The sequence below is a fragment of the Podarcis raffonei genome, chromosome 16 (genome assembly GCF_027172205.1).
Source record: "Podarcis raffonei isolate rPodRaf1 chromosome 16, rPodRaf1.pri, whole genome shotgun sequence".
NCBI classification, from domain to species: Eukaryota; Metazoa; Chordata; class Lepidosauria; order Squamata; family Lacertidae; genus Podarcis; species Podarcis raffonei.
Genome location: NC_070617.1, coordinates 36,596,370 through 36,620,424, shown reverse-complemented (window position 1 = coordinate 36,620,424; position 24,055 = coordinate 36,596,370). Strand labels below are relative to the sequence as shown.

The 24,055-nt window shown below is 45.8% G+C and overlaps 1 protein-coding gene across 3 annotated transcripts in view; it reads left to right on the top strand.

Annotated features, from left to right (window-relative positions):
- TMEM132C (transmembrane protein 132C) overlaps positions 1 to 24,055 on the top strand; it is a 265,766-nt gene that overhangs the window by 225,446 nt on the left and 16,265 nt on the right. For all 3 annotated transcript variants that reach the window (XM_053369923.1, XM_053369925.1, XM_053369924.1), the window contains one exon: positions 7,614 to 7,757. In XM_053369923.1, the coding sequence (XP_053225898.1) occupies positions 7,614 to 7,757 (144 nt within the window). The remainder of the gene's footprint in view (positions 1 to 7,613; positions 7,758 to 24,055) is intronic.

Sequence of the window (24,055 nt, the reverse complement as noted above, 5' to 3'; positions counted from 1 at the left end):
TCCACCCCTATTCTCTCTACCCATATGTAACCCCCATTCAGTTCAATGGGATTTACTGCCAGCCTCTCAGGTAAGCATGTCTAGGCTTGCAGCCTGAAAGGCTAGCACAAAATGAGATCTTTAATCAGTCTTTGTAGTTGGGGGAATAATTTATTTTTGAGTTAGAGAGAAGCAGTGAAATTTCTAGGATCTGTGATGAAATCAGAAGCTCTTTGGGAGTTTGGTTGAAAATGCAACTCATCAATCACATTTTAAACTCTGCCTCTCCTGCGTGGGATTAAATGGGGGGGGCAGTTTCTGTGCTTGTACCACCAATTCATTGTGCCTATCAAGTCATTAGAGAAACAAGCAAGAAAAATGCTTTTTAATGTTGTTGCCTGTTAATTATCTATTTACATGAAGTAATTATGCTCCCCTTTGTATACTGGGAGTGTTTGGGAATTAATTAATTCCTGTCTGTTTGCAGCAGAAAAAGAAGCAGCTTTACCTGCACTTGAAACTTTATCATCTCAACTCTTCAGATTTGTAGTCAGCTATACAGACCCTAGAAAATGAAGGCCCCTTAGTCAAAGAATTGGCAAAGGGCTTCCATGTAAACATAAAGTCAAGTCACTTCCCTTCTTTCTCCTGCTCTTTGCTTTCTGTTCTGTAATCCTTCCTGAAGGTAAAGGTAAAGGACCCCTGACAGTTAAGTCCAGTCACAAACAACTTTGGGGTTGCAGCGCTCATCTCGCTTTACTGGCCGAGGGAGCTGACGTTTGTCCGTGGACAGTTTTTCCGGGTCATGTGGCCAGCATGACTAAGCCGCTTCTGGCGAAACCAGAGCAGCGCACAGAAATGCCGTTTACCTTCCCACCGGAGTGGTACCTATTTATCTCCAGTGGTACCTCAGGTTACATACACTTCAGGTTACATACACTTCAGGTTACAGACTCCACTAACCCAGAAATAGTACCTCGGGTTAAGAACTTTGCTTCAGGATGAGAACAGAAATCATGCTCCGGCGGCGCGGCAGCAGCAGCAGTGGGAGGCCCCATTAGCTAAAGTGGTGCTTCAGGTTAAGAACAGTTTTAGGTTAAGAACAGACCTCCGGAACGAATTAAGTTCTTAACCTGAGGTACCACTGTACTTTCACTTTGACATGCTTTTGAACTGCCAAGTTGAAAGGAGCAGGGACCAAGCAACGGGAGCTCACCCCATCGCAGGGATTCGAACCACCGACCTTCCAATCGGCAAGCCCTAGGCTCTGTGATTTAGACCACAGCGCCACCCAAGCAAGATGCAAACTCTCCTGTGTTATGATAGTGCCTTGTGGTAGGAACCAAGGTTTCCACATCTCATCACATTGAGGGAAGCAGTTCTGTGGGGAGTAACAGATCAGGGATGGAAATGGAGAGCAGCATCCACTTTTATGTTATCATTGTAAGAGCAAAACAAATCAAGTCCCTTGTGGCACACTCCAGTCTTACGTCGGTCACCAAAACAATATCCATAGGTACCTGCCTAACTCCCTCAGATGGCAGTGTGTTTGCCAATACTTCCTATGGCACCCATGAAAGGTGCCAGTGAATACCCCCTCAGAAATCCACAATCCATGAGTGACGGCTTCCTCATTTCCTGAGTAGGAATTCTCTTGCGTTGAACATGCCAACATTCCCTTGTGTGGAAGAATTGAATGCCTACTGTCCCTCTCATTCTGAACAGAGGAGGAGCGTGAAGAGTTTCTCCCTGTGGCTGCTGATGTAAGTGCCCTTTCTTCCATTGATGGGAGATACACCTGAGCCATGTTGTAGTTCTCTTTTTCCGCTCTTTTAGATATGGCAGCCATTTCATGGTATGTCATGTCATCATGACAACCGTTTTGTGACTGCTGCCCATGACATTTGTTCAAAATTCCAAATGTGTTCACTGGCCCTCAAAGGTTGGTGGTTCCTGATTTACAAAACTAGGTGAAGCAAATATTACAGCTAGGTCCTGTGTGAGTTTCCTTGTCCTTTGATCTCTCCTTTTTTAGTTGGATCCTGTTTCCCATTGGTGCTTACTTCCTCCATCCACCCATTATTATCAACCCCTCCTCTCCCCATTTAGTAACATAATAATAAAAAAAAATATTTATACCCCGCATATCTCGCTGGGTTTCCTCAGCCACTCTGGGCAGCTGCCAACAGAATTTTAAAAATAGAATCAAACATTAAAAACTTCCCTAAACAGGGCTGCCTTCAGATGTTTGCTAAAATTCAGGTAGTTGTTAATCTCCTTGACATCTGATGGGAGGGCGTTCCACAGCGCAGGTACCACCACCAAGAAGGCCCTCTGCCTGGTTCCCTGTAACCTCACAGCGAGGGAACCACCAGAAGGTCCTTGGAGCTGGTCAGTGTCTGGGCAGAATGATGGGGATGGAGATGCTCCTTCAGGTATTCTGGGCTGAGCCCTTTTACACCATCATCATGAATGCAGAAATCATTGTGAAAGTACAAGACTTCCCTGCAGAGGGGAAGGTCGTGGAGAAGTCCAGTTGCACCAGGAAGTGATCCAACCATGGCACTTCTTTTAGAAAGTCCTTTCTTTTGTCTACCCTGAATCTTCCAATGTTCAGTTCCATTAGATATCCACAAGTTATAGTGTTTTGAGAGAGATACTAAAGCATTTCTCTATCCATTTTCCCCACACTTCTTTCATGCTGCTTCTTCCTCCCAAGTTACCTACTTGATTCTGTCTCATGGTCTCTGGTGCCATTTGACTAATGGGAATGCATGTTACACAGACCTGTGATTCCCAGCGGCACACATGGAGGTGGAAAATACATTCCTCTGAATCCAACGGCTGCACCCCTATGATTTATGAACTTGGACAGTTCCTAGGCTAATAAATCACAATTGATTTTGACAGAGATGAACTATTAGCCTCCCACTCCTGTATTCTGGTTGAGCTAGCACAATAGTTACCCATCCCAGACTAATGTCAGTCATCTGTAATGATGCTAATGGTACCTGTTAGATGCTTTTTAATGAATGCTCCTGAAGTTGGCTATTCTTGCAGTTTTAGATGCTGGTTTATGTGGGAGTGTTTGGGGGCAGGGATATAAAAATTCAGCAAGCCATTAGCACAACAAGCCATGCCTTTGATTTCTTTCCTCCCAGATGTAAGTCCCCAAAGTAATTAATCAAAATAAATCCATTCATATGCAGGTTTTCTGTAATGAAACCATTAGCCGAGGGCAGGGGATTGAAGTGTCTTAATTACAGATACGATAAAAGACAAGTAGACCATTTTGCATCCATGAGTCGGAATGGAACCAGTGAAATTCCATAAGTTAGTCCATAGCTTTGTAATACCCATTCGTAAACTCACCAAAAGTCCTAGAATAGGAAAGAGAAATGGTTCACAGTGCAAACCTTGGTATATCTACTCAGGGGAAAAAAGGCCCATTGAGAGGCACCTGCTTCCAGAGAAATCTGCAGCACAGATGAGGAACCTCTGACCCAGGAGCCAAATGTGGCCCTCCAGCCCTCTCTATCTGGCCCTCAAAACTCTCCCCAGGCCACACCGTCTCTCCTCAGGCCACAGCCCCCCACTGGCCTTGATTCACAACCTCACTGAGAGCCTTTACCTGACTAGAATGTATCATCAGTCTATGGAAATGCTTCTTGTTTGTCTTGGCAGAGGATAGAGAGAAGTGTTTGCAGAAACTGGCCAACTGTACAGAGGTAGCATTTGCATGAATAGTTCCACCCACTTTTGCCACTGGCATGTGGTCCCTGGAAAGTTGCCCAGAACAGAATGTGGCCCTTGGGCTGAAAGACACTCCCCCCCAACCCAGCTGTAACTGTACAGTGGTTAAGTGGGAGGGGTGTGGAGATGGCAGAAGAAGGGGCTGGTTATTTCTGGACAGAGTGAGCTTAAGAAGCCCAATGCTTCTTATGGTGGGTCCCCTTAAAAGGCAGCATGCAAATATATATTTAATAATTATAATAAGAATAGACTAGAATCATAATATCAGCATACACAATCATGGTAGGTGGGAACATCACTGGAAATGGGCAGAGGTTGCAGCTTCATAATAGTGCATGACAATGTTTGAATAAGATATCCTAGCTTTTGGTATAAATGATAGCCAAAGGGCAACTTCACCTGAGATGACCTCATTTCCCACCTCAACTGTTTCATTCTTTTTTCTTTTCTTCCTCAGTGGAAGGAATCAAACTGGCAGCAAAGCATCCGAAGATGGGGGGTGGGGGCTAGAGGGGAGGGTATGGCTTTCAAACAATTGGAAATGAAGCAATGGGTACCTTTGGACATTCTTTGATCCATATTTAAGTCGACAACAAACACAAAATTCCTTCTTTTTGACCTCTGTTGCTGCTTTTGCAAAATGTTCCAGTCATTTTCTAGGGCTGCAAGTTGAAAACGTGCATCTGGCAAACTTTGAAGTTCTTTGCAAAAGGGAGACCAGGATACGGGGTTCAACAAAGATAAAACTACATGAAAAAGCAATCTGCTTTTCATTTAGATCAGAACTCTTTTGAAAGAAACTGTGTTCACGAAGAGCTGCCTTTCAAGTTTTGGAGGTCCTTTCTTGCTTTTGCCTGGGCAGTTTCAACTGGGGAATTAGTCTAGGTCCAGGGTGGCCAAAGTGGTAGCCCTCAAGATGTTGTGGACTGCAACTCCTGTCCTTCTTGACCATTGCTCATGCTGGCTGAGGCTGGTGGGAGCTGGAATCCAACATCTAGAAGGCCAAACATTTCCCCATCCCTGCCTTAAAGTGACGCTGTCCATGGTGCTTCCTAGAGTTTCTGTGGATAGCCAAGACCAGGGGAAGGCAACCTAAGGCCCAGGAGCCAGATGTGGCCCAATCACCTTCTCAATCTGGTCCACAGATGGTCCAGGAATCAGCATGTTTTTACATGAGTAGAATGTGTCCTTTTATTTAAAATGCATCTCTGGGTGATTGTAGGGCCTGCCTGGTGTTTTTACCTGAGATGAATGTGTGCTTTTATTTAAAATGCACCTCTGGGTTATTTGTGGGGTGTAGGAATTCGTTCATTTCCCCCCCAAAAATATAGTCCAGCCCACCACATGGTCTGAGGGACGGTGCACCGGCCCATGGCTGAAAAAAGGTTGCTGACCCCCGGGTTAGAGAAGAGGGAAGCTCACTGAAGGTTCCCTCTGAGTGGCTAAACATTTATGTGGTTTATGCAGTAGTTTTTCAGAAACCAACCTCATGGCTCCCCAAAATCTCACACTTCCCTCCCTACCAGAGGTTGCAGGGACAGAGAGTAGAAGCAGCATTGGGGTGGAGAGTCTACTGCCCTCCAGATGTTGTTGGACTCCCAACTGCCATCAACCCTGGGCAGCACAGCCAACGGTCAGGGATGATGGGACTTGTAGTGCTTAGTTTATTTATTTGGTTGCTATTTTGTTAATGTTGTTAATATTGTTTTAGAAATTATAAATGCTGTATTGATCTGTTAATCATATAATGTGACTTTGCTTTAATGGTGATGTTTAGCTTATGTATTAGTTGTTGCTTTGTTTATGGTGTTTTATAGATTGTAATTGTTTCACTGGTTATTTCATCTATGATTAATGCTATATTTGTGGTGTTCTATTATGTTGCCGCTTTGGAATTCATTTGAAATATACAGTACTTTTCTGTTTATAAAATGAGGCTTTTTTACTCAAAAATAATGTAAAAAATCAGGGGTCGTCATATACGCAGATAGTGCAGAGGGGAGACAGGTGATTGGTTGCAGCTGCGAGCCGGAGCTTGTCTGTGGCAATTGGGTGGGTGATTGCTGGCTGCGGCAAGGGCTGCTTTGGATTGGCTACCGCTGCGGCAATTGGGTGTGTGATTGCTGGCTGCTGGCGGTGAGCGGGCAGAGGGCTGGTGGCATCGGTGGTGCACGCAATTTCCAACGCATTTCATTCGTGTGAGTGATTTTTGGCAATCCTCCCCCCAAAAAAGCTAAAAGCTCAACATTTCTGGGTTATGCTCCCCCCAAAAAGCTCAACAATTCTGGGCCATCTCCCCCCATTTTTTAAAATTTGAGTCTCCCAAAATAGGAGTAGTCTTATACATGGGGGCATGTTATACACGGAAAAATACAGTAATCAATCAATCAGTCATGAAAAATCATGAGATCTCAGGTGGCCCCTTCCAACTGTTGCTCCCAATATATATATATATATGTGTGTGTGTGTGTGTGTGTGTGTGTGTGTGTGTGTATTCCTGCCACCCACACAAAGCTGCAGTCCCATCTGAAGGGAAGGTTTAAATGGTTGATATTTTGTTTTCTTGTATTCTTATTACTTTGTTGGGAGCCACCCAGGGGGGCTGGAGCAACCCAGCCAGATGTGTGAATAATAATAATAATAATAATAATAATAATAATAATAATAATAATAATAATAATGTTGCAGGTCTGCTGTACTGACTGCCTATACCAGTTGCTGAGGATCATGACTGAGAGAGTGCTAATGTGCTTGTGATCTGCTTGTGAACCTCCTGGCAACATCTGACTGGCCACCATGGCAAACAGGATGCTGGATCGGGTGGACCTCTGGCCTGATCCAGTATGGCTCCTTATATTCCTGTGATATCACTGTCAGAGTCGTATGGCCTGTGTGCTTGCTTCTGCACCTGCTAGCATGCAAAACCTAAAAAGAGTTATGCAAGATCAGGCTAGAGGACGACCTGATCCAGCATCCCGTTTGCCACATTGATCAGCCACGTACCTCTGGAAGCAGAGCATAAAAGCAAAAGCCAGATCCTGATGCTCCCCCTCACCCAGCAACTGCTGTTTCACAGCATTTATTGCATTCATATCTCACCTTTTCACCAATGAGGTCAAGGTGATGTATATGGTGTCCTGTCCCCCCATTTCATCTCCACACCACCCTATGAGGTAGGTTGGATTGAGAGGCAGTGATTGGCCCAAGGACACTCAGGGAGCTTCATGGCTGAGTAGGGATTTGGACCAAGGTCTCCCAGGTCCTAATTCAATACTTCAACCATTACACCACACTGGCTCCCAGTTATCAGTGTCCACCTTGCCTTTGAACATGGTGGGGGTCATTTCATTTCACCTTCTTGGCCATTGGTGAACCGCTTGCATTCCTCAAATTTGTTTAATCCCCTTTAAAGTCGTCTAAGCTAGGGAGCCAACCCTGTGGCAACAAGCTCCATAAATCCATAGTGCACACAAGAACATTATAGAGATACAATACATATTCATTGGTTAAGTCTGGAAGGTGTAGAGCAGCCTTTCTCAACCTGTGGGTCCCCAGATGTTGTTGAACTACAACTCCCATCACCCCTAGCTAGCAAGGCCAGAGCTCAGGGATGATGGGAGTTGTAGTCCAACAACATCTGGGGACCCACAGATTGAGAACCGCTGGTGTAGAGGATCCTTCCCCTACCTGGTTCCTTCCAGATGTCCTAGGACAGCATGATCTGATAGTCGGGGGGGGGGCTGTTGCCCAACAGCACTGAGAAAGCACCAGGATAGGCAAGGCAGCTGTAGAACTTTATTTCAGGTTTCCTCATTATCTCAAGAGCTCTGCTCAAACAAAGCAATGGCAGCAATCCTTTTGCCCTGTTGTTTGCCCTGCAGGACACAGAGATCCTGAACACTGCGATCCTCACAGGGAAGACAGTTGCGGTCCCCATCAAAGTGGTGTCGATTGAAGAGAACAGTGCTGTGACAGACATCTCCGAATCCGTGGAATGCAAGTCCTCTGCTGAAGATGTCGTCAAAGTAAGTGACAGGATTATCACCCCACCACCACTAGCGGGCTTGAAATGTGCATCTCCCAGGGGCTGAACCAGCTTCTTGAGCTATTGGATCTTCATGATCCACAAGTCTTCTTGGGTCAATAACTTTTGTAGTGGCTCTTTGTCTTAACTTTGTTTGTTTGTTTCTTGCATTTATATCCCAACTCTTCTCCAAGGAGCTCAAGGTGGTGTCAGTAGTTCTTCCCTCACCCCTCATTGAATTCCCACAACAATCCTATGAAACAGGTTAAGCTAAGAGGCAGTAACTGGACCCAGGTCATCCGAGTGTGAATTTGACTCCTGGTCTCCCAGGTCCCTAGTCCAATGCTGTAACCTCTATGCTCCCACCAACTCACTCTCCTCTGTTTGGTCACTGACACTTCTTCTCCTTATATATGCATTGCCTGCATTTTCAGTGGGCGAACAGCAAGCCAAAGGGTGTCCTAAAGCAGGCATGGGCATTCTCCAGACTTGAAATATCTATCTAGAGCCCAGTAGTCCATCGGCCAGAGCCTAGAACAAAGCAGTGGCCAGGGAAGTGGCTGGAGTCAGATGCAAGCTCAGCCAGCACGTCACTCTAAGCCAGACCATGGCCAATTCCGGACCCTGCAGCCCTCTGGATATTGTGGGACTTTAACTCCTATCTGCTCCAACCAGCATGGCCAATGGTCAGGGATGATGAGAGCTGTAATCCAGCAACACCTTCAGTCATCTAGTAAACAAGTCAAGTTATTTGGACCTTAAAGGTAAAGGGACCCCTGACCATTAGGTCCAGTCGTGACTGACTCTGGGGTTGCGGCGCTCATCTCACTTTATTGGCCGAGGGAGCCGGCGTACAGCTTCCAGGTCATGTGGCCAGCATGACTAAGCCGCTTCTGGCGAACCAGAGCAGCGTACGGAAATGCTGTTTACCTTCCTGCCGGAGCAGTACCTATTTATCTACTTGCACTTTGATGTGCTTTCGAACTGCTAGGTTGGCAGGAGCAGGGACCGAGCAACGGGAGCTCACCCCATCATGGGGATTCGAACCGCCAACCTTCTGATCAGCAAGTCCTAGGCTCTGTGGTATAACCCACAGCGCCACTACTGATATCCAAAACCAGACTGGGCAAGGGCAAAGAGATTCATTCTGACACCAAAGGCAGACAAGGAACCTTGGAAGCTTCCTTACACTGAGCCAGGCCACCGGTCAATCTTGTACTGGCAGCAGCTCACCAGTCTCCCAGATGGGGGTCCTTCCCAACCCTACCTGCAAATGCTGGGGATTAAACCCAGTACCTTTGACATGCAAAGCTTGTGCCCTTGAGCCACGGTTCTTTCCCTAAAAATAAAGTAGGGTTCCAGGCCTCATCATTCTGAATAAAGGGCTGGGTCGAGTCGGAATGTAGGGAATTGCCTTATTCAGAGTCAGACCCATCTAGCTCAAGGTTGTTCATGCTGGCTTTCCAGAGTTTCAGACCACGGTCTTTCTCAGCCCTACCTGCAAATGCTGGGAAATGAATCTTTGACCTTCCTCATGCAAGGCAGATGCTTTTCTGCTAAGCTACGACCCAGCCCATGGAGTAGCAAGGAAAGAAGCAGAAAATATGACAGCCAGATTTGCTGGTCGGCTCTTAGATGGCAGGGGGAGCGACTAGAGCCTTGCCGCCTCCCCCCAATTGCTTCTCTAAGTGGCTTTCCAACAAAACCAGTCCCATAAAGTATTTCTTTGATCAATAGGTTGGTAATACTACCCTCCCCACACCCCCTCCAGCAATAAAAGTTACAGGACTCAGCAGGTAACTGATGTCCCTGCTTGATCTGCCAACTGTCTCCCCCCAACTTCGGCTTCCGCCCTCGACAGCCACATCGCTCCTTTGCGCCTAGATTTACGTGTGCCTTCACTAGCTATAAACGTGCTAGACCTCCAAATGATGGCTCTAACCTTTTAAAAGTGGACCAAAATATATTTACAGTGGCACTAAAACATGACTAAGAGCCGAATCTTGCTTGCTAAGCTCGGTTCCACCAAGAAGATCTCTCTGTGTCTATTAATAATGGCTGCCCCCTGTCCCTGACAGCAGACCTCTCTTCACTTGCTGAGAGCCTAGGCAGGGCTTGCCTTCCAAGCACGGTGCTTTTCAAATCACACAGTGGGTTTCAAACTGCTTTCCAGTGAACCTGAGACCCCTAGGAAGTCTATCTAAGAAGGTCCATAGGAAGGGTCAGGCCTGCCAGGTTTGAGGAGTGAGCCCATAGACTGGGAGTAAGTGGGAGAGGAAATGGACCTTAACAGTGACCCCAGGCTCACCTGCTTTCCCAGAAGCCTCTCTGCATCAGGAGCCCACTTGCTACCACTTCCCATCATACTGCTGAGAGTCAGAGGACTCTGTCCTGAAAGCCTCAGAAGATTCACAGCTTCCTTTACAGAACTAGAGCCAGTGGCTGCTGGAACAGGCAAGACCCCTTTAACTGGAAGACACTTCTCCCACTGAAGATGGGGAAGAGCGACGGTGGTAGAGCACACTTTGTCGACATGCAGAGGGCAAGGAGGCGAGCTGGCTAGCCCCTGCTGGGCCATCTCCTTGCAGCCATCCCACTGTGAAGACCTATCCCCTCTGCTCCAACATAAATCAGTGACCCGGTCTTCAAAGCCAGGGCACACTATCAGCAGATCAAACTGCACACACAGAATAGGCGTGAGGCTTGTGAAAGCATACTACAACTACAGATTTATTAATCATAAATCAGGACAAAGAAGCATGTCATCTCTCTCTCTCTCTACGTCTTCTCAGAGAGACCAGGAAAAGCAAAAGCTATACACACAATGAAAGTTCCCAGCAAGCAGTGCGGGAATGTAAACAGACATGTGGCACGCAACAGTTCCACACGTCTGCCCGTTAAGGTGGAATGGAAATCTCAACACAATTTGCATGCAGGAGGTTCCAGGTTCAGTCACAGGCATCTCCAGGAAGGGTTGGGATAGGCTGCTGGATCTGAAATCCCAAAGAGCCACTGAGAGTGCAGATAGAACAGGAGCAGTCATGTGGTGCCCTTGAGTTGTTGTTTGACTCCAACTCCCATCGGTCTCAGCCAGACTGGCCAATGGTCAGGAATGAAGGAAGCTGTAGTCCAGCCAAATGTGGAGAGCACCATATTGGCTATTCCTGATGTAGACAATGCTGAGCTCGATATGTCAGTTGTCCGACTTGGTTTGTAAGGCAACTTACTATGTTTCTCTGTTTTCCCCAAACTGTGGATAGTGTGCCTCCAAGCAGCACATAAGAAAGTTCAAAATTCACTCTCTCTCACACACAAATCCAGAACCAATTGCCTAGTCCTGAAATAGACACTCTCCTGTTTATTTGTGTGTCTATTTAAATTAAAGCGAATGAAGCATTCTCCACCATATAACTCAGAAGCATCTAACTTTGACAAAAAGAAAGCTGACAGAGGAGAATTTCCTAAGCAGATCAGCAGGTAATTGTTGCACTCTTAAGTTTAAGGGGGGTGCTCCTTCTCCATTAGCAGGAGCTGAGTTTTTAAAAACTCTGCATCTGGGGAGTCAGCCTTGGGGTGGGGTGGGGGTGAAGAACAGAGAGAGAGAGAGAGAGAGAGAGAGAGAGAGAGAGAGAGAGATGCGAAATAATTTATAAAACCGGTATTCAGCTATTTCTTTAGCACCGCCAAGCTGTTATGATGGATGGTTTCAAAGTGCTTAATAGCACTGGATTGCTACACTCTTGTCAGATGCAAATTATTGAATATATGTTTTTTCAGGTTGCAGGCTGAGTTGGCTTTCTTAGCAGATTAATCAACTAAAGCCAGCTGATTAGTTGAATTGGTGAGGTACTCTCAAGGAAATGTTATATCCTTGAAAAGGCTGAAGGAGAGTGGTTTATGGGGGGGGAAGGGGCCAGAACACAACTAGAGACTGCCAGAGCAGACTTTCCCAACCTTGTTTTCTCCAGATGTATTGGCAGTGAAAGCTGGCCCATCGGAGCCAGTGGGGCAGTGCCCACCCCCCCTCAGTCTGCCTTCTGCCACCCCATACTTCCTTCCTTCCTATGTCAACCAGTCCATGTGGTTTCCTCACTTTCCTCCTCCTGAGGCTCCACTCACACAGAAGCTCATTTCATTTCCCCAATATTTCCCTGTTAATTTCTGTGTTATATTTGAGCTTTCACATGACCTAAACGCCAATTCTGGAAATCAAGGGGAGTCTTCTGACAGTTTAGTGCTCATTTCCATGTTAATTGCTAACAGAAAAGAAACCATTTGCAACCCCCTTTAAAGTGGAAAATCTTGGGAGTAAAGTGATGAACTTTAGGGCACTGTCACAGCATACAGTTCTTTCCTGCTGTTTTCACGGAATCAAGGGGAAACAGAGGCATGCATGTGCGAAAAACAGGGAAGAGTGATGTTGTCTTATGATATTCATCATTGTGTTGCACCATGACCACTGGCGGGCATGAAATCAAAATGCCAGAGCTCCATAATGCAATAGGTGCTGCAATGTGACAGGAGCACTAGAAAACGAGAGAGTAGTGCTTATAATCAGGAAAACTAATGCAATACCCCCAACATCTGATTACTCAGATGTGCTTTAGCCTCAGTGCTTTTGTAGAATTCAGCAGGGAAGAGGATGGGAAGGAAACTAGAATAAGCTGACTCTGCCTGGTATTGCCTCTGGTTAAGCCTATGATTGGCTCTGGCTCGACTTACTGTTGGCCTCCCTTGTTATCACCCTACCAGTCCAAAAGGGTACCAGCCACTACCGTGTGTTGGACAACAGCTCCCATCAGTCCCAACCAGCATAGCCAGTGGTCAAGTGTGATAGCCCAACAGCACCTCTAGGACACCAGGTTGAGGGAAGCCATGGTAGGCTAGCAATGTCAGGGCTGGTAGAAGCATAAGGTGATCTGGGAAGGAGGAAAGAGGGCTAAAGAAGCAGTCAAGATTGATGAGGAAACCAGGCAGTAGAATGGGAGACAAGTTGGACTGAGGCGTAACCAAGGGTGCTTTCAGGTGGAACAAGCCAGAGCTCAGGATGAGATTGTCACTGAAGCAAGGCTCAACTGGAGCAGGAAGCTCTCTTATACTCTCTCCTGCCCATGAGGATTCCCAGTGGCCAGTCTGGATGAGCAGAGTTAGTCCAGGGTCTGAAGGTACTTCATACTTCATTGAGATGCAGCCACAGGCAGTTCTGGGTTTCACCACACAGCAGAGTCACACACATTTGCAGCAACTCCTTATGGAAGTAAAATTATTTTGGAAACAGTTTAGAAAGAAATATAGTTTCTTCCTATATAGTTTAGAAAGAAATATGTATCAAGGTGGGCAGCTGGTAGAATCTCCTACTTGTCTTCTCCTGCTGACCTGGTGCAGGAAGGGGCTGAGGGTCACCTAGAGGTCTTCACAATACCTCAAGCATCTTCAAAGCATGTGAGTATTTTTAGACTCTGTGCAAGAGATTGTGCAATGAATTTCCACTCTTGGGCAAGGATCTTGTGCTAAGCTGGGGCTGGGGAAATCCCACAGTATGGCATCTCTGGAACACAAGCACACCCACCCACCAAAAAAGAAATGTTGCTATTGATATTTGCATGCCTCCAGAGTAAATGTCTATCAGCCCTCACCCATCCTGAGCAGCACTCTTTAAATCTGCAATTTCTCTCATACTTTAGGAAGATACACAGAAACGTTGTTGTTGTCGTTGTCACGTGCTGAATGTTATAGGTAGATACTCAAATCTACACACAACTTTTTCAATCTGTTCTCCTTGAATTGTTCTTTGCTCCTTTCTCCTTGCTGCCCAGCTCTCCAGTTCTTTAGCTTGGGTTCTTTTAAGGACGATCGTTTGATAGGATTTAAAACTGTACATTACATTTTTACAGCGGGTTATGGGAGAAAATAAAAACAAGCAACTAGCCGAGGAAGAACAGACTTCTGATAGTCCCCTTGGAAGGAAACAGACCTTAGACTGCAAATAATGCTACTGATTTAGGGCCCAAAAGTTTACATGGATCAAATAAAAGTTTACATTCCACTGGGCCACTAAATTCCTAAGTTCGTATCAGAACACTCTGGGAACCCAGACACTGGGCAGATTTGAGGCTTATTAGCTCTACCAACCCTATGTAGGCTCCTGGATTAGCATGACAGAGACCCACATTTGAATCCCTGTTTATCCATAATGCTCACTTTGGGCCAGCCACACTCTCTCAGCCAAGCCTACGTCACAGGGTTGTTGTGTGAACAAAATGGGGAGGAGGACTATTTGCATCACACCAAGCTCCTCCAAGGAAGGTAGGGCAAAAAATGTTTTCATAACCTATCACAATGACTCTCTCTATTTCTTAATGCACACATCAGGTAAGCAATGTTTACTTTAGCAATGCATCCACAAAGAACACCCCCCCCAAAAAAAAACCAACAACAGAAAAACACCCTATGATACATATTTTACTCCTTTCTTTAAGAAAGACATGTGGTCATTAAATTAGTTCAGAGGTTCTCTAACTTTTGTGGACCATGTAAAAATTGATGGGGGTCTCAGCAGATGACAATATATTTTGGTTGCCCATCATTCTCAAAAACAGTACTATACAGTGGTACCTCTAGTTATGAACTTAATTCATTCCAGAGGTCCTTTCTTAACCTGAAACTGTTCTTAACTAGAGGCGTGCTTTCGCTAATGGGGCCTCTTCCTGCCACTGCACCTCCAGCACACGATTTCCATTCTCATCCTGGGACAAAGTTCTCAACTCAGGGTAACTCTTCCAGGTTAGCGGAGTTTGTAACCTGAAGTGTTTGTAACTCGAGGTAACACTGTATAATGAGCCCTACAATGGGTACATTAAACTGGTCCATGGGGGGGGTATACTATAAGGCAGGGGTCAACAACCTAAGGCCCATTGGGCTGGAAGCAGCCTGCGGAGGTCGTTTGACCGGCCCACAAACTAAGGTGCCTGTTCAGGCGCTGTGCTAAACTGGTGCAGTGCGGTGCCGGGACTCGCTTCTGTGGTGCTGAAAATTGCCTCTGCGCATGTGCAGGCACCGAAAATTGAATATCAGCAAGCCAACTAGCCAAGAGGGTGGTGATGAAGGTGCTGCTTAGCAATTAGACAGTGACCTGGTGTTTGCTGAGGTAGTATGTTCTCTGATTGGCTGTGCAGCTCTGAGGGAGTTTTTCCTCTGTTTGCTGACTTGAACTTCTCCCTGCTATTTACAAGGCCTGATGGAAGAAAGAAAATCCCCTGTTGCTCCTTTCTCCTCATACTGCACACTCTTTTTGTTCAGTTTGCTCACTAACATATTATTAGGATTTCTTTTCTCCCTGGACTCTCTCTGTGTTATTTAACTGACTTTGCTAAGTGTTCAGCTGTTTGGGAAATGCAGCCCTGGTCAAAAAGGTCTCAATTGCTATCATCAGAAAGAAAGGGAGGGAAATCACATGGAGGTCCAATTACAGACATTGTCAACTGTTCCTCAACCTCTGGAGTAGATGGTTTTAAAAGGCAGGCTAGTGGCAAGCATTACTGTCAACAGCTTTTAGGTATGGGAAGGGCGGGGGGGGAAACAAGCCATATTACTGGTGGACATTTCCTTCTATTTCTGTTTAATAAATAATGATTTCTGTTTAATGAATAATGTGAAGCCAGCTCTTAACAAAGCCTAACTACTAGCTACTTTTGGTTTAATATGCCTCCTTCAAACACACACTGCATTTTTTTTATCCTGTTCCAATTCCCTGTGATTGAAGCTGAAAGCTGGGAAGGCGACAGGTGCTAAATTTGAAACCTGGTTCTGTGGGCTGCATTTCATTCCATATATTGCGGCTAGCAGGGAGCCTTCATGAGCTGACTAAGTTGATAGACCAAGCAGGATTCCCACTTGTTCCCCTAAAGAGAAACTGATTATTGCATTCTTAAAGCCTGAGGGGTTCTAAATCTCAGGCTGTTTAATTAAGTCCATGCCCAGGAGGCTTACTGTGTGTTGTGGAAAGGAGGCTGGTCCCTCAGAAGCTGGTACTGCCCTTTGAAACCTTCTTTCTCCAAGACAAAGTGGTATGGAGGAGGAGTCTGAGATGTCATACATGAGGTTGACCTCTCATTGGCTGAAATGCAAAATGACGGCACATATCTGGGACTTGATGAAGGAATCTCATAGGGACAGAGGATGCTGCTAGGGCTACGCAGAGTGCCTTCCCCCGACCCTGGACCAGTGCCGGATTTACGTATAAGCAAAACAAGCTATAGCTTAGGTCCCCACTCTCTTGGGGGCCCCCAAAAAAAATTAAAGGGGAAAAAACTGGATGTACATTTCCAAAATATAAGATAACAAACAAAATAAAACCTACAGGCAGCAATAGTGTTTTGTGTTGTGTAGGCTCCTATAATGTAAGTAATGGGCCCCGCCTGCTAGCCTGCTCCCTAAAATATCACAGGTTTGCTCATTTACACACACACACACACACACACACACACACACACACAGAGTATATAAAGAACCTCTTAATGAGGGTGAAAGAGGAGAGCACAAAATATGGTCTGAAGCGCAACATAAAAAAACCCTAAAATCATGGCCACTGGTCCCATCACCCTCCTGGCAAACAGAAGGGGAAGAATTGGAAGCAGTGGCAAATGTTACCTTCTTGGGTTCCATGATCACTGCAGATGGTGACAGCAGTCACGAAATTAAAAGACGCCTGTTTCTCGGGAGAAAAGCGATGATAAACCTAGACAGCATCTCAAAAAGCAGAGACATTACCTTGTCAACAAAGATGCGTACAGTATAGTTAAAGCTATGGTTTTCCCAGTAGTGATGTATGGAAGTGAGAGCTGGACCACAAAGAAGGCTGATCGCCAGAGAATTTATGCTTTTGAATTGTGGTGCTGGAGGAGACTCTTGAGAGTCCCATGGACTGCAAGAGGATCAAACCTCTCCATTCTGAAGGAAATCAGCCCTGAGTGCTCACTGGAAGTACAGATCCTGAAGCTGAGGCTCCAATACTTTGGCCACCTCATGAGAAGAGAAGACTCTCTGGAAAAAAACTCTGATGTTGGGTAAGATAAGGAGAAGGGGACGACAGAGGACGAGATGGTTGGACAGTGTTATAGAAGCGACAAACATGAATTTGATGAAACTCCAGGAGGCAGTGGAACAGGAATGCCTGGCGTGCTCTGGTCCAGGTGGTCATGAAGAGATGGACACGACTAATCGACTAAACAGAAACATATATATATATATATATATATATATATATATATATATATAGTGCCTACATTCTGCATGGACTGGTTCCAAATGGCTTAGACACCTATTAGGTCCATAAATTACCATATAGCATATATTCAACACAAAGAAACAGCGACAAATTGTTGTTGACAAAGGACAGTTGGACATATAAAGGGCCCCATTACCTTCAGTAGCTTAGGGCCTCATCAAACCTAAATCTGGCCCTGTCTCTGACCCCAGCCCCTGGATTGGGTTGATCCAACCCGGCAACCACACAACCTGAATTCAGCCCCAAATCAGGCCGGGCTAAAATGTTTAATTAGGGCTTTAAAAACCCTAATTAAGCAAACAGGAGGGAAGGCAAAGGAGATGCCATGTCTCCAGCTGATAACGCTTGTGCAATCTATTGCACAACTGTTTGCTAAGGTGCTTTTGTTTGCATTCCACCAGTGCAACAAGTATACCACTGAGTGATGCTAACTTTGTTCTATCTTCGCTACAGCCTTTTGAATCTAGCTTTGTAACCAATTGGCTGCTGGTGTTAGTTACTGTGAACAGCTCCAGGCTCCTCCAGGTTTTCAATCTGAGGATCTTTCCCTTTGCCTCTGAACTGGAAAGGCCAAGGGCTGAAGCCGATACCTTCTGCTTGCTGAGCAGGAGCTCTGCCACTGAGCTATTTGTCTCTTCCCAGCTTTCTGGCATCCTGCCTCTAGCATCCCAGTACTTAAGGGTACCTCCGAACAACAACTGGCCTGCTTTCAGGTAGACCAAGGTTAGACTCTTCCCAGCAATTTGCACCAGTCACCTTGATAGAGTGTGATTTATCACTGGACAAAGCTGTTTGGAGGTTCAATGCAGCGGCCTTTGTTACAAGAGGTGCCAGTAAACTAATGGGTGTTGTGGGGTGGGGAAGAGAAGTGAAAGGAAATAAGGAAACTAGAAAAAGCATTTTGGAAATTTTGCTTAGGTCCGTTCTTTTCTTCTGTGCTTTATCTCCCTCCTGCCGCCCGCCCGCTGCTACCGCCACTCCCGCCCCAATGTTTCCTTGAAATTTAGAAGGAGCCGTGGAAAAGTGGCTGCAGTGCAACTTTGATAATCAAGGAAAGTGCTGAGGGAGCGTCACATCGAGCACCTGAAAATGCCAAAAAATAAAAATGCCATGCCCATCTCTCTGCTCAGCAGAGCGCAGGATTTACATAAAGGTGATTGCAAATCTCCCTCTAGATGGCAAATATCAAAATATGTTTAAAAGCTCCAAAACATTTCACAAGGTAAAAGGAAGAAGAAGAACCAGGATAATAGAGGGAAAGGACACAGCAGGGCTGCTATCATTCCCAGGCTGCATCAAGTGAGGCCTTTGAGGTGGAAAGTCTCAAGAAAAGGATAGACAGCCTCACTTACCAGCCTGCTTCCAATCCTGCACACTCAGCTCCATTTCCTCGTACACAGCATCCATTTTAAGCATGTCCCATCACAAACACCCTGCCAAAAATCATCCTGTAGTTTGTTAAGAGTGCTGGGAACTGGTGCGCTGTGAGAGGTGAACTATGGTTCCTGGGATTCTTGCGAGGGGGGTATGTGCTTTAAATACATCGTGTGTGCACAGCATCCATTGTAACAGTAAGTCACTAGTTTTCTCTCTGATCCTGATCCAGGAAGCGCAGATACTCCTTGTGCAATGCCTGTATTGTTTCATAGGCTCAATGTGTTCTCCTGCCATCCATCCCTCCAGAATTCTGGTTTAAAATTTATTCCAGTATTGAATCATGCAGATTTTGCACCTGTTTTGGGGTCACTTGAACCTTCTCCTGCTTCTCCACCCTTGCTACTATGCATAGGATTCTGGAGCCAGAAGGGACCTTGGAGGTCACCTTGTTCAGGCATGGCTATCCTGTGTCCTTCCAGACTCCATGACCCCTTCAGCAGCTACAGGTTCCTACACCAGTATCCCTGGTATAGAAAAAAGTGAGCCAGCTGAACTTACAGCTTGATTTGGGATAAGGCAGGTGTCCCATGTTCCTATCAGATGCATGAGGCAGTTGCTCAGTGGAAGGGCCACAGGTTAGCCAGCCCTGATCTAGTCCAACCCAATCTTGTAATGAGACAAGATTTCTGATACAATATCCTTGGCAGATGGCTGTCCAACTCCTTCTAGGATACTTCTGAGAACCTCACAAGCCAAGAATCTTTCACTTCCATATAGCTTACTTCCTACAGCCCTCTCTATCCTACATCCTAAATCAACAAGCATTATCACAGTTCAGGTTCACATTCAAGCCAGGCAAATGCGCCCATAAAGGGTATGGAGCTAGACTGGTGAGCAGGGCCAGTCCACCGATCAGGCAAGACAAGGCAGTAACCTCAGGTGGCAGGATCCACAAGGGCAGCAGAACCAGCCTCTAAAGAACGCATTGCCTGCTGACGCTACCACATGCTCCTTGGAAGCCAGATCTGCTGCCTCCTCCTCAACAGCCACTCCCTCTCCCCGCAGTCTCACCTCTACAGCAGCTTCTTGGTGAATGGGAGGCACTGCTGGTCTGTTCCCACCCCTCTGGGGTTTCCTGGGCTCTGTACTCACCAGACATGATTCAGAGCGGGCCTCCCCTCCCCCCGCCTGCCACTGCCTTTGATTCCTGCTTCAACCATCAGATATTCCCTCCCTTGTTCCCAATGTAGATATTTATTCACCCCCTTTCCCCCAATGTAGATCTTCATTCACCACTCCTTCCCTGGTGGGGAGGTGGTATTTTTTTGGTTCATCTCCTCTGCCAAAATGTCTTGGGCTGGTCCTACTGGTGAGGGCTGTGGACTGTGGAGAATCTCATGGGCCAGACAGAGAGATCTGGAGGGCCAGGTTCAGGTCCAGAGCCTGAGCTTCCACATCCCTGGTTTAACTAAAGCCATTTCCACCGTCTGGTTCTACTCCTGCCCTCTTAATTGGCACATAGTCCAACCAGTGATAAGAGCCGTAGTACATTTGGATCAAGTGGGTTTTATTAAGCATAGACAGGGAGCAGACTATTTAAGATTGGTACCCAATTTGGTTGCCTTAAACAGCTATTGAATAAATCCAGCGACACTTATTTCCCTGGATGCTGAAAAAGCATTTGACAAGATATATTGGCAATTTGTGTTTGTTACTTTGGAAAAATTGGATTTCCTTGAGAATTTATAAAGTGGATTAGAATATGATGCCTCTTTCCTAAATCACAAGTAAAGGCACATGGAATCTTCTCAGATCTGTTTGTTTTGAAAAGAGGTACAAAGCAGGGCTGCCCTTTTGCTCCATTGATGTTTGATTTGTTTGGAACTACTGGCATGTGCAATTAGACAGAAAGAGAAGATTTCTGGTTTTGCACATGAGCAAGTGGGATTTAAATTAGCTTTGTGCACAGATGATTTACTAATAGGCAGAAACATATGTACCATAATTAATAAAAATAATGAATAGCTTTGGTAGTATCTCTGAGAGTACAATTAACTAGTTAAAGTCAGAACTAATGTGCATGGGTAATTGGAAATTGCATACTTTGGTGATTTTGCTGGTGCCCAGAGGTATATGTAGGCATTTTGTTTTTGATAGATATTTTAAAATATAAAATAACCCTTTTCAGCCTGAGGGCTACATTCTTGTCTGGGCTGGCTTCTGGAGGCCACATGCCATTGGTGGGTGGGGCCAGAAGCAAAAGTGAATGCTGCAGCAAATGGACATTTTGCCTTTGTAAAGTGGGCTGTTTTTACAGACACCCCTCTGACTGGCAAGCCCAAGAGGCTCAGTGGTTTAGACCACAGCACCACCCGCGTCCCTAAGTAATATCACATGCCTCCTTTAAAAAAAATACAAGAGGCTTGGCTGCAAAATTCGCTTCTCCAGGATGTGAGCTTTTTTGTTTCGTCTAGCATTGAGATGGGCCAGCAGTGTCATCGCAGGAGAAAACAACAGCCTGGATGTTGGCCCAGAACCATTTTTTGAAGTGCAGGTTTTCTGGCTGTCTTTTGTCACAGCAACCTTGTCCTGCCTTGGCTGGCTGGCACGTTTGTTCTGATTCTGACAGAGCATTTGGCTACAGATAACGTTAAATCATATATAGGGTGTCCAGTACAGGCAGGTAAACCTGAAGGTGAAAGTTTTATCGCAAACATTTCCCACCTCCTCTGCAAGATGTTTTCTCTGCAAAACATCACCAGCATCCCACACCAGCCATTAGTCTTGGCGTGGGTGGGAGATGAGAGGCCAGGTTGTCACATTTCCAAAAGTGGGGAATCTCAAGCTCAGGGGTCAACTGCTGCTCCCAAGTCTCTTTCTCTGGCTCATGAGACTCTTTGCAGGCCATACTCCTTCCCCAGCCATGCCCCCTCTCTCCAGGCCCAATGCAGCTTACTGTCCCAGCTTTGCATCCCCTCCTTGAATGTTTTTGCCTGGCTGGAATGTGTCCTCAAACTCTGATCGTGCCTTTTGGTTTCCTGGATGGAGGATAGAGATGGGTGTGCACAGGGCAGTGTTCCTCAACCTTGGGCTCTCAATCGTTGTTGAACCACAGCTCCCATCATCCCTAGCCAGCTTAACCTTTGGTCAAGGATGTTGGGAGTTGTAGTCCAGCAAATCCAAGTTTGAAGACCACTGGTTAGCAAGGTAGCTTCTCTGTGAAATGCCTACCTGGCCTTGGGCTCAAGGATGGGGAACCTATGGCCCTCCAAATATTGTTGGACCCAAACTCCCACGAGCATAGCTAATGATTAGGAATGATGGGAGTTGTAGTCCAACATATGGAGGGCCATAGCTTCCTCATCCCAGCCTTTAGCAATCCACTCTATCTCAGCTTGACACTCCCTCCTCCATTTGCAATGTGGATGATGATGATGATCATAGGAGCCTATCTTGCAGGGCTATGGTGTGGGTTGCAGTGATAATGTGCATCAAACACTGAAAGAGCTGTATGAATGCTAACTACAAGGAGAGCTAATGGATGTGATGTGTATATCCACAAAACTAGGGTACAAAATTAGATCTAGTTTTCGAACTGGGATGTGAAATCAAAAATCAAAAATCTCACAATTAGCAGGCACATATAATGTCACTTTACTATGCTGTACTACACTGGCCTTTAGGCAGAATCTCTCTCTCTCTCTCTCTCTCTCTCTCTCTCTCTCTCTCACACACACACACACACACACACACACACACACACACTTTTCACATATAGAAAACTTCCAGAGAGAAGACTGTGCGACAACTTTGCTCAGCAGCATACTAAACTTTGTTCATTCATGAAGCTTTTACAGGCAGGGTCAACCTCCTAGCCTAGAAACTTGGGGATTCATGTTTACATTTTAACGTAAGATTCTCAGAATGCTAGTTGCATGGATGCATCTGGTAGCACTTGCCTAGCCCTGGTTCATATAACTTTAAGGCAGGGAGAGAGAATCTCCTTCTGGTAGCTAATGGTCCTCATTTAAAGAAGATGAAAACATTTTCAGAGGTGGGTGGGATTGCCACGCAGCATAAAGGGAATTGAAGCTGCGTGCTGGTTAATTTCTGCAAACATTCTGGTCTGTCCTTAGTAACACAGAAGGTTCCCCGATTGCAGACCACTTTATGCATGATTAATGCATTGCAAGATTTCCCTCGACGTTTATGACACCTTTAGGAATTACTATGACAACGACTTTATCAAGCAGCGTCACTTCATCCTATCCCCATCCTTCTTAATGATTTATATCTTCTAGAGAGGATTCTTTTTTAAAAAATAGTATAAAAAAATCCCTCCCACTTGTACTCAGCAAGGTAATAAATGAGAAAACTCAATGGTCTGTAAATTGCAACATTGATTAAAGAAGTGATTACTAATATAACTCTTAAATTGACTATGCTAATGCATGCTTGTAGTTCAGGACAGTATTTACATGCTAATGATAAATCCACTGCAGCGTTGGAGGGAGGGGGGCAGCGAGATGGGGGAGGAGAGAATAGCTTCATCGTACTAAACGTATTGCAAATGCTTATAAACAGATAATGGGCTATTGTGGAGGAAATTATTTTCACTTGGTTTTCCATTCTTCATATCAAGCTGTTGTGGGGATTTATATCTTAACTGTAATGACGAAGGCCAGAGGAGATTATGCTAAGCAAGTGGGACTCATGGCAGAATGTTGCAACGTGGAGGACTCCTGTTCATGAGACTCCATTGCATTCTCCTGCCCCTTCTCCGTCTTCCATTTCTCCCTCCCCAAACTGCCAGGCAGCTTTCCAGCACCACTGAACATGCTCAGTGCTCAGTGGCTGGGAGAGACCCCCTCTTTGGCTTTTTCTTCTAGTATTTTGTACTTCTGCAAACCTTGAGGTTTCCTTGCTCCTGCCAATGCATCTCATTTTACATGTGGATGCTACATTTTAGCTACATAAACAATGGCGCTCACACCTGATCACAGGAAGCAGAGGGAGTGTTAAGGACCACTGAGCATGTCATGAAGCAAGGTGCAGAACCTACGAATGTAAAAACATAGCAGCATCAGAAGAGCTGCCAGATCAGTCCAGTAGTGCATCTGGTCCAGCAGTCTGTTCTCACAGTAGGTAACCAAACGCCTTTGGGAAACCCACTTGCACAACCTAAGCACAAGAGCACTCTCACACCTTTCCATTTTCAGGAGCTGGTATTCGGAGGCATTGCTGCTTTGGACTGCAGAAGGCCTTTCAGGCCCAGAGGACAATGTCTTTATCCCTCCCACCCTGGCAGGCCAACTTTAAGGGGTGGGTTGGACCTTGCACCTGTCAGTCACCTGACATCATACTGACAGCTGGTGATTGGCAGGTGGGTGGTGCTGCCTGTCAGATGCTGATGGTGGTTGCTCATGAGTAACCAGGCAGAACTCCGACCTGTCATTTACAGGTTTTATTGTGCAAACTATTTACAGTGCAGATCTACAAAGTTCATGTCTGTCTTAGTCACTTGCAGAATCCGGGAGTGGCCCCTTCTCCCTCAACATAAGAACTTCAGCACCCCAAGCCTCCTCTTCCCCTCCTTGCGCAAGCTGGGTGACAGAAGTGGCGTGCGTCCCTCCTGG